At 39.4% G+C, this 11756-nt stretch overlaps 1 protein-coding gene and 1 long non-coding RNA gene across 2 annotated transcripts in view; both read right to left on the bottom strand.

Annotated features, from left to right (window-relative positions):
• Window positions 1–267: 267 nt before the first annotated feature.
• LOC127107017 (uncharacterized) lies at window positions 268–1952 on the bottom strand. Its single transcript, XR_007795600.1, has 2 exons — window positions 973–1952; window positions 268–858 (listed from the first exon to the last, which is right to left on the bottom strand). It is a non-coding gene; the product is annotated as an uncharacterized LOC127107017 (long non-coding RNA).
• A 9247-nt stretch (window positions 1953–11199) lies between these two features.
• LOC127107012 (chlorophyll a-b binding protein AB80, chloroplastic-like) overlaps window positions 11200–11756 on the bottom strand; it is a gene marked incomplete in the record, with an annotated part of 1016 nt that continues 459 nt past the window's right edge. The window contains 1 exon segment of the mRNA XM_051044300.1: window positions 11200–11748. Coding sequence (XP_050900257.1) covers window positions 11275–11748 — 474 coding nt within the window.

Raw genomic sequence — 11756 nt, 5'->3', positions numbered from 1 at the left:
TGTCAAGATAAGTCGAATGGATTTTTGTTCGAGTTAATTGATGTCTGGAAGTTCGATTGAATTTTTAGAATTTTAATAATTGTAGAATTTTATTTCTTTTTCTAGTGGGCCATTTTTGTTTAATTAGAATTAAGCCCGTTAACCATTTTTCCAAAAAATCCATTTTTCATTGAACCAATTTAATCCAAATCCACATATCCATTTTTGAATCCATTTTCCTTATCCATTAAACCAAATTATCCAAAAAACCCCATTTCCAATAACCAATTAACCAAGTTCAAATATCCAATCCCAATTTTATTGATTCAATATCCATTTTGTCAAAACCAAATTAATCCACTTTTTTTACACGATATCCAATCCATATTCAAATAAAGGAGAGAACCATTATCCAAATTCATCTTATAACACATATCCATTTTACTAATACACCACATCCTACATCCTATGCTATAGCCCAGTAAGACAAAGAAAGAAAGAGAAATGCAGTTGGAAACATATCCAATACGGAAATTGGAAAAGAAAAGCCACCAACCGAGCCACAAGCCAATACGGCAACGCCGGCGTGAAAGAAAAGGAAACACGCCAAAACGCGCAAGCCGCTCCATCAACACAAGCTGCAAAACAGAAACAAAAGCCTCACGCGAAAGCAACACAACAAACTTCCGAAAACGCAAGACAATGTGAGCTACATAAGCCAAGGATAACAACTGCAAGCCAATGCCGAAACGGAAGCCATCCAAACGCAGCTACAAACTGCAGCGGCTCGAAGCGCAAGCTAAGCGGAACATCAGAATGCAACTTTGAATAGCATGCAAAAAGCTGCAACGCCAAACAAAACGCGAACGACATCAACAGCTGCAAATAAATCATAAACGGCAACATAAATTCAAAATGGCAATGAACAATCAAAACGCGGCAGTTGCAATTGAGATTGAACTTAAGATTCAAGTTATATATTGAGAGACTCACAGTAAATTTGAGGGTTCTTTTTTTGGATTCGATTTTCACGAGTTCTTCCATCCTCTTCCTCCTCTTCCTTCTTCAACCTTTCAGAACTCTCTCTTCATCCTCTTTCTTCTTCAACCTGCAGAAGGCGGAACCGACTCTCACAACTTCTTCTTCCCGCACCGCAAAAGTTCTCCTCAATTTCTAGCGAACCACCACAATTCCGCCATTTCGCGTTGCCATCCTTTCAATCCAGGACAGAAGCGTGGTAGAAGCAGAGCAGAAACAAAAGAGTGAAGAGGATCCAAATGTCAAAGGGAGATCAGTGAACAAAGACGACGAATCCGAATCCAAATAATCCGCACAAACGCCGAGTGACAGACAGATTAGACTCCAAGCTTTGGCGGATAGCAACGAGCGCGAGATAGAAGAAGAGGAACGTTGCAAACCGAGAAGGACTGGGAAATTCGCGATTACCTTCACGCTGGACTTCACCAAGGTATCCGCTCAAACAACTTTATGCTTAATTTGGATAGTGTATAGCAATTTAGAACTCTGATTTGAGCTCGCCTTAGTCCGCCACAAATTGCATTGCCGTTCCAAGTCGCACCGGAGTCGCGTGGTCTCTCCATTGAGATCGAGTGCGTGTGGATGTGGTAGGTGATTTGTTGGTTTCGATGGCAGAGTCGAAGGGGGAGGTGACGCGGATATCTCCACGAATCGCCGCCGCCGGTGATGAAACCTGGCGCGGCAGCCGTCGCACTCTCTATTTCCTCGTAGGTGATACTGAACGCGTGAAGGGGAAGACCTTCAGCGTTTGTTCCCTTATCAGACCCATTCATCTTGGGCCTTAGGGCCTGTAGGGAGCCCAATGGCTTACATTCTTCACACACACTCCATCAAACTATCGTCCCCCCTCAGTTTGGACTTGACAATTGAGATAAGGTCCATTCCATCTGTTTGTGTTGTTAATCCCTTTCACTTTTTTTTATTTAGGTAATTAGAGAGTGATTGAACTAACTAGATAATAATCAGGATAAATTTAGTTATGTAGAATAATACTTAGATTAATTTTAGGATAGTTTAGTTTAATCTTTGAATATTAATTTAATTTGTGATAATTGTTATAGAATGTTAATTGAATATTGTTTTAGAATTTTAATTGATAATATTGTTTTAGAATTGGTTGATAATTGTGTAGATTTCATTTTGTTAATATTTTAGAATTGATGCTTGGATTTAATTCTCTTATATTGATTCTCTTTGATCTAATTTCTAACAATTAACTTCTAACATCTAACATTAACATCTAACTTTTAACTTCCGCATTTTAATTTTCGCTCATAATATTTAATTTTTGTCATTTACCTTATGCAATTTTATTTTTACTACATCATTGTAAATTCTTCATTCATCTCATCTTAAAAATGATTAAAAATGGATAAGACTTTAAAAATAAAAAGGATAATTCTCAAACATGTAATGGACATTGGAATGGACTTAGAGATTGTTGTTAGGACCCTTGCAAAAGACCTTGGATAAATATTCAACCCGAACATGGAAGGAGCATTCAAGAAACAAGATAAATTGTAATCTTTTATGTACTTTCTAGTTTATGACACAATTTCACACACATGACTTTCTCTTGGGCTACTTGACAATGAAACCTTTTATTTCTGCACTCCCTTGTACTTTACATGTACCCCCCTCCCCTTTCCGATGTACGCATTTACCTGCTTTTTTTATTGCTTTATAGCTACTCCTTAGACATTAGGAACACACATCATTCACAATCAATAATCAAACCCTTGATCCAACGTCAAGCGGTCTCTTTTTCAAGTCAAATTCAATAAGCAAACCTTTGATCCAATGTCAAGCGGTCTTTTTCCAAATCAAACTCAAAAACACAATAAATGGCGATTAGGATCGTACGTCACGAGCCTTAAGCAATAAAGAAGGGATGGGACTGGAGCTTTCCTACACTCATTCTGAATGTTTCGAACACAAGACGTTTGGCTTGATCGTTTGAGGTATTCACTTTTATCCATAGTCTTTAGTGCAATCCGAAATCAATAACACTTTCTCAAAACTTAAAAACAATCTAACTCATTCAAACCTTTTGTTTGAGCCTTAGGGCGACACAATCGAAAACCCTTCTTCAAGGTAATAAAATCAACAAAACAAACCAAACAATTTCAAAACCACGAACTACGAAAGCTTTGATTTCTCACTTCAACAAGTGGGCATACATAGGCACGAGGATCCAATCCTTGACGAGCACATTAATTTAAAATCAACCTCCACTCCGCAAACCTTTGGCAAGCAAACATTCGATAAACAATACGCACGTAAGCGCAAACATCCTAGATGGTTCCCATGGAGTACCATGGATGTGAGGGGTGCTAATACCTTCCCCTTGCATAACCAACTTCCGAACCTGTTCGTGGTTGCGACGACCATACTTTGGGGTTTTCTCGATATTTTCCCTTTCCTTTGGAATAAATAAAAACCGATGGCGACTCTGTATTTTTCGCGTAGCGACAGCTGACGACTCTGCTGGGGATACCTCCCTAAGCAAGTTAAGCCTAATCTAGGTTGCTTCCTCGCATGTGTGTATGCTTATCCTTTTGGTATTGCTTGCCTTATTTATTGCCTTTTGCTTTAAATTTTATGGTCTAACATGTGGATTTCGTGATTCTATGATACCGAATGGATGGCACTTTGATTGCAAGTAACCTTGTGGGAAAGACTCTTCACCCGAGTCTAGAGTGAAAACTTGAGATAGGAGAGGTTGAGTAGTATGGGCCACCGAGAAGATTTTCTCGTAAAGGTCGATACGAGAACCTCGCTTAGAGTAGATTCTCTTGGAGACGTTGAGGACGGTCAAGCTTTTGGCGTAAGCGATCAATGTCTTCATTTGGATCCATGACTCTAAGGAACTTTGTAGAACATTAAACCTATGGCTTATTAAGATTGATGGTCGCGTAGTGCAGGTCCCCAAGAAGCTTTTCTCGTGTGGGTCGGTACGAAGATCTCACTCAAAGTAGATCTTCTTGATGGAGTTGACGATCGACAAGCTTTTGCCGTAAGCGGCAAACAGTCAAGGAGGTCGGTGACTTTGAGACCCTTGTATAGAACCCGATGTCGATGGTCGCGTAGTGCGGGCCTCCGAGAAGCTTCTCTCGTGTGAGTCGGTACGAAGATCTCACCCATAAGAGGCTCATTTGAGGGAGTTGACGACCGGTAAGCTTTTGCCGTAAGCGTCAAACAGCCAAATGAATCGATGACTCTAGGGTCCCTATCTAACCCTAGACTACGACCAGTGAGATCCCCCTTTTGTGGAAAGCGATCAATGTTATCCTCCATCCGTATCTTGAACCTGTGATACTTTGCCTGCTTGCGTATTCGACTTGTGAAGCCATGATTATGAACCGTACATCCATGCATTCATGCATTAATGCATCATAAATGATACAAGAAGATATAATACTCATGCATCATTCATATAACATCCTACATTTCATGAGACCAATCTCACTATCACTTGGCCTTTTGTCAGACAAACTACTTCCCACAAAGCTGATTGCCCGATATTTGTCTTGAACTACAAGCATGTCGTAGATGATCGCGACTTTATGAGTCGAATTTGGGATACAAACTGCAAGTGCACAGTTCTATCGCGTAGTTTTAAAAGATATCGATCCCACAGGGACTTATGAATCGATATACCGTTATCTAAGGTTACTACGTAAAGCTAAGGTGAAAAATGTTTGATTGTTTGGGGAAAAACTAAAAGCTAAACTAAGATCTAGATTAAATATTAATAAAACGGATATCGGTATGTAGTTCGTCAAAACTAGGGAATCAAGTCTTTGTCGGTTTCTTGGTTCTAAAATAAATCGTTTCAGTTAACTTTATTGGTTAAAGGTTTTATCTCAAACTCTCGCTCTGTTGAATAAACCATGATTTTATATTAATGTAGCTGTCACTTATAATTAAGTCAAAAACCATATTTTGAAAGCAATAAAGTTGCAGAAACTCTTTTTAAGAAAACACTGACCGTTTTAAACACCCTTATCTCAAACTCTCGCTCTGTTGACTCAGGTTATACAATTAAATCCAAATGCTTAACTCTCGTCCTCACATTCAATCTTTAAAAATACTTTTTGGAAAAGGTCAGCATTTAATTAACTCTAAAACTTGCTCTCGCCCTGATCTAGAATTAATGCCTAACTTACACTGTCCAGTTAAAACCTCAAACTCTCGCTCTATTGATTTTAACTTCTTTATGTCCTTTACTTTTGTAAAAAATCTTGTTATTAAACCTGTAAGTTGAGACCGTAAAAAGATTGATTTCAATTTTAAGTTTAAATAGACCGACTCAGTCTTGATCCCTTATTCTGCTTACTTTACATACCGATATCTAGGCGAATTAGCCAGACATGCTAAATAAACAAGAATACATATCATGCATAAACAGACTCATTCCAGGCAGATAATATAGATAAATAATAAAACAAAATATTAAATAATGATTAAAGAACCTGAATGCGTAATACAATAGTCTTGAACACTCCACCACAAGCCGGTAGGATTTGTTCTTCGATTCTTCAATTAAACAATAAATTAAACCAAGGAAATAAAACTAGAATCTAACGTAAGGTTAGATCCGATAAAAAGTTGCACAATAGTTTCCGGTGTAGAAACTATTATGCGAAAAATATCTAAATGCTAAAAAGGGAAAGGTAAATTGCAAGGGAAAAAGAATGTAGAACTTGCAAAAGAAATAAATAAACAATGTTAAGTTGCTGGAAAAGAAAAAAATAAGCAAAAGCGTAAAAAGAAAGAAAATTGGCAAAGCTTCGGCAATGTGAGCGTGGAAAAACCGAGGAACCCCTTTAGGTTTTTGAAGTAGCTATTTATATTGGTGCTGGCAACTGCTTTTCGTTTCCCAAGGTCTTCAACGTGGCTAAATGCACGGCGTGGATATAGGACACAAACTCCTCAACGTCTCTTCAAGTTTTCTGAGGGCGTTACTTGCGCCAAAAAAGTAGTGGAACGGTGTGACGCTCGTCACACCATGTGTGACGTCCGTCACAAGGTTGTTTTGCGTGACGCTCGTCACACACCCTGTGACGTCCGTCACAGGCACAACATTGGTGACTTGTGCGCTTTGGGCTGGGCTTTGGCATTTGGTTCCTTTTCTCTCCTTTTTGCACCTCCTTTTCTTCCATTTTCACTTGTTCTTCAAAATAGACTACCTGAGACAAATAGGAAGAAAATACCACGTAATATCTCATAAAATGCAGTAAACCGAAATAAATAGTCATAGAATTTAATGGAATTAAGTCCTAAAATATGATATAGTTTCGTGTTATCAGTAGACCACCATGGAAGAACTACGAAGAAATCAAGAGGCAATGAAGGTTGAAATCAACCAGCTGAAGACTCAGATGAGTCTAATCATGGAGATCATGCAGTCGATGCTGAGGAAGGAAGGCAATCCCGTGCCAACTGTTGAACCAGAAGTGGTCACTCCGGGGAACATGCCTGACCCTCTTCCACCTCAGGAGAAGCCTCGTGGATTTCATCCACATCCTGAACCTCCAAGGGCTCCGTATCAGCGGCCATTTCCTGTTCCCCGACCAAGGCGAAGGAACCCTGTGCTGAACCAGTATCCAAATCAGCAATGGAACTTCGCTCAACAAAGAAGACAAGGACCAAGAAGGCCTCCAAAGCAGTTTGATCCAGTGCCCATGTCGTATGGTCGACTTCTACCTCTGTTGCTTAATAGCTCATTGGTGCAGCTGAGGGAAGCTAAGGCCCCTCCAACACCTCTTCCTCTGGATTATGACATGAATGTCAATTGTGAGTACCATTCTGGGACACCTGGACACTCAATCGAAGACTGTAAGAGCCTCAAGTACAAGGTACAAGACTTGATTGATTCAAGGGCTATTGTGTTCACACCGCAAGGCCTGGACGTAGTAAACATTCCCATGCCTCCACAAGAGGGCACATCTGTAATGCCATGATCAGTGCAAATGGAAGCTGGGGTAGATTTGAAGAGCCTGCGCCTATAAGAAGAGTTTGAGAAGGGTCTCCTTGAAGATGGTCATGTCATCTGCTGCCAGCCTAATAATTCTAGTCTGAGGATCTGAATGAGGCCGATGATGCCCACAGTCATTAGTTTGGTTAAGACATGTTCATGTGTGATTTTCTTGATTGTCATTTGTAACATTCATTTGTAATAAACTTGTTTGTTTTTGAATAATAATGACATTGAAATGAATATACATGTTTTGAATAAATCCATTCGTGTCCACTCATACTTTATCTTGACAAATTTTGGTTTTGGGAGGAGGATGATGAAATTTAATACACGAAACGAATTCACTGCTCGTACACTTCTGAATAAAACCTTGTTGATGATGTAAGGCATTGTTTCAAATCCCAAACACCGGAGATATAAGGAAGATAATCCCTAGTCAACCCCTTCTAGCCAAGGAGTATGAGATTCTTTCTTAAATATAAAACCCTCAATCTCAAACCGGGGCAGGGTAGTCGTCAGTCAGTTTGACCAAGCGTTCAAACTTCAAAAGAGGAATGTCCTATCTGAGGATCAACTATATCTTATCCCTCACAAGAGGTCGGAAAACACCAAATTCCAAATGGTTGTCCCTCACCCACAGAGGCACGGGGCGGTCACAACCCATTCCAATCAAACGAATAGATGTCACACGATTTGTTTCGAAACAAAAAGCATCAGGAAAAACAAAAAAAATCAAAAATCAAAAAAGGATGAAGCCCGCTAAATCGAAAACTCGAAAATTAGTGACTTAGGCAAAAATTAGGGCATCCATGTGGGTTGTAAATCCGAAACAATCCAGCAAGAATAGGGAAATCATAAAAAAAAAAATTGCAAAAGAGGAATCAAAAGAAAATCCTCAGCAAGAACAAATTCATGTGGCTACAAACCAAACAAAAGCAGGGTGACTGCCACATCGAAAACCTCGTGGGTTCCTTTTTACTCTCAAATACCTTTTGAAAGAAGAGCGCTTGTATTAAACTAGCTGAACGTAGGACTGGAGAACATCACGAAGAATGGGTGGGTTAGGATAGGTTCGAGCCTTATATCCTTTCTTTCTAAAACCGTGAATCAGGCCACGTTACAACCCTCAAAAGACCTAATTGAAGCAGGGTTTATTTCGAAAGCGTACTATGGTCAGAATGATCGTGTTAAAACTGACTCCTCAATAATTTGCTCATAATTTGTGTTGATATTGATATGACATTCTCAATCAGTGATGCATTCATATATGTCATAATTTCATTGAGCATGCTTGGATTTCAAAACTAGCATAAACATGACATTGTTATTAGCATTTATAAAAATGAACATGCGTTACTCATGAGTGAGCATTTGATGTCAAGAGACTTCCCACAATGAACGTGCATTGGAAAACCTGATACCCCCAAAAGAGAATGATGCCTAAAGACTTTCTTAAGCAGAGGCCAATTACTTCAACCGATTGAATCATAAGACAAAACACCTGAGAACTCCGTCGAGCAGAAACAGGTTGCCTCGATTTGATCGTACTCAAAGAGATAAACGCCTAAGACTCCGTTGAGCAGCGCCAAATTACTTTTTGATCAATCACAACGAGTGCTGAAAGCCTGAGACTCTATTGAGCAGCAATCAGCCACCTCGTATGATTATATCAAGGAGCAGAATGTCCAAGAACTCCGTTGAGCAGAAGGACAAGATGTTTCATATTTCAATCAAACTGAGACAATGATGTCAATAAATTTCAGCAAGATTCAGTCAGTCTGAAATAGTTAGGTCGAGATTCGGCGAATCTCTCCAAAGATCAGATAGTCAAGGGAGTAAATCACTCCCGTTGATCGCATCAGAAGACCAAACGCCTAAGACTTCGTTGAGCAGCGCCAAATTATTTTTGATCAATCACAACGAGTGCTGAAAGCCTGAGACTCTGTTGAGCAGCGACCAGCCACTTCGTGTGATTATATCTAGAAGCAGAATGTCTAAGAACTCCGTTGGGCAGAAAATACAAGACACTTCAATTTTCAGTCGATCTGAAGCAATCACATCGATAAATCTCTATAAGATTCAATTGATCTAAGGAAGTTACGTCGAGATTCGACAAATCTCTACAAGACATTAGTTAGGGGCATTCCCTTAGAGATCTGCCAGCCAGGGCAAAAATTATTCCAAGACTTACATTGGGGAAAGCTACCTCAGGAATCCGAGAAATCAATCTCTCAGAGATAGTTAATCAGAGGTATACAGTTCCAGGATACTGGGGCTGCTCAGATTGAGATAGCTATCATGACAAGGCTGCTTCATAATTGGTGACTGGGGAAATACATGCAAATTCCCAACAGACCGGGGCATGGCTAATTAGAGAAGTAAGATCCTTTCTGTGCTTTTGAGGCTATTCAGAGCAAGATCCATAGTGCATAAGAGACTTCTAAGTTCAAGATGAATGTCGGGGAGTTACGCTAAACACATGCCCTAAACCCTTCAACAAAGAACCTGATCATAATCGATGAACCCAGTGGTTACTAGTACCCAATGTTCTCAATCTCCAAACATTTCCTGCCATACCGTCTAACCAAAAGCCTGACCACGCATCAGCATTGCATATAATAATCATGCATTACATAAAATTGCATCACCAAAAGAGCGTAGCATATTTCATCAAGATGGAGCATTACGCCATGCAAAATAAACATGCATAACTGCATAAAAGTCTTTCTCGAAAACATAAAATTCTCACCATTTTAATCGTACAAGACAATAAATATCCAAATGACCGAAACAAGGATTGGAATCACACAACATGGAGAAACAAAAGTACCAACACAGGCTACTCGTGTCAAGTGACGCGACCCATGTTTGGCTCCGAAACGCCCATCATATACAAAAATCCAAGGGGAACACAGCAAAACCATGTTTACCTGCAGGACACGCGCTGCTCCCAACATACCCTTCGTACAAAAATCAGAAAGGGGCATGGGTGACCCATGCAAGGGAGCACAACCCGTGTCCAACCCATAATTTTGAGCTTTCTCTCTAAGTGTGATTTTTCACACTTTTCTCACTTTAAATTTGCATCAAAGTTTCATACCAACTAGCCAAACACACAATAAATGCAACTAATAACATGTTTAGGGAAAAATCACGAAGGTTCTTCACAACAAAAATGCATACAACTATTGTATTTCTAGCCCTAGTTCATCAACATCATTTCAATTATCTCCTAGTTTTCTTAAGGAGGACATCTCTATTAATATGCATGTTTTTAACAAGTGAACTTAAATTTCATATCAACATACATTGCAAACATACATTTAACATATCATCAAGCAAAGCATAGATCAAACATGTAGTTAGAATCCTCCTAATCATGCAACAACCTAAGAGGTGCTATTTCCCAATTTAAGCCTACTAGAAACCCACCTCAAATTGAAGATTCTGAGTTGAAGCTTAAGTGAATGATGGATGATGGTGATGATGAAGAGGAGTTAGTGATCAAAGTTGTTTTGACCTTCTTCTTCCTCAAGAACTTCAAGAGCCCACATGCATGCATGAAAAGACTATGAATTTGATCAACTTCCTCTCCCTTTCTTCAAGTATGTCACCCCCTCTCCACTTCTTTGAATTTTTCATATTTGATGAAAGAGAAAACAAAGTGAAAGTGAGGGTTTTCCAAGCTAAAGGACATTATATGATGGCATTGCACTTTGACACTTATGCCCTTGCCATTAGCTCATATTCTTTAATCATACCATTGTTCCTTAATTAGGGTTAAGAGGCTTGATTAAGGTTATTTTAATTGCCTTGTCAAGGAACTAATCCATCATTAGTGGATTTATCATCGACCTTAGATGATCGGGGCATTACACCCTTCCCAAATTTAATGATTGAATAGATGGTTCATAATTCTATATTTCATTTTATTTTTCAAATATATAGTAATCATGATATCAATCCAGCGTATCTGCAATAAATTTTAGGCTATTCGTCTTTGAAAAACTCTGATTTTTGAGAAAACCTTTTTGAAACAATATTTTAAGAAAATTCCTAGTTAGGCTATCGGTCTTTAAAATCATTTGCTCAATCTCATGTTATGATAGTCTACCGATAACAAACCTGAAGCATAAGTTTCAAACTTAGTAAAAAGTGAATAGCTCCTCATGTTAGTCCACCTATGCATACACACATGATAATGATAATGATAATAATTCACATTGAATTGGGAAGAAAATTACTATCACAAAAACATATAAATATAAGAGTGCTTATTTTCCGGGAACAAAGTTGGTGGCATAGGACCATGCATTGTTGTTGACTGGGTCTGCAAGATGATCAGCAAGGTTTTCCAAAGGACCCTTTCCAGTTACAATAGCTTGAACGAAGAATCCAAACATTGAGAACATGGCTAATCTACCGTTCTTGAGTTCCTTCACCTTCAATTCTGCGAATGCTTCTGGATCATCAGCTAAGCCCAATGGATCAAAGCTTCCACCTGGGTAAAGTGGATCAACCACCTCACCGAGAGGCCCACCGGCAATACGGTAACCTTCGACAGCTCCCATCAAGATAACCTGAGTGGCCCATATGGCAAGGATGCTTTGAGCATGGACCAAGCTTGGGTTGCCCAAGTAATCAAGTCCACCCTCACTAAAGATTTGAGATCCTGCCTTGAACCACACAGCTTCGCCGAATTTAACACCGTTGCGAGACAAAAGCTCTGGGAAGACACATCCCAAAGCTCCCAACA

This window comes from Lathyrus oleraceus, chromosome 7 (assembly GCF_024323335.1).
Source record: "Lathyrus oleraceus cultivar Zhongwan6 chromosome 7, CAAS_Psat_ZW6_1.0, whole genome shotgun sequence".
NCBI lineage: Eukaryota > Viridiplantae > Streptophyta > Magnoliopsida > Fabales > Fabaceae > Lathyrus > Lathyrus oleraceus.
This window is presented reverse-complemented; position numbering and strand designations above follow the sequence as displayed.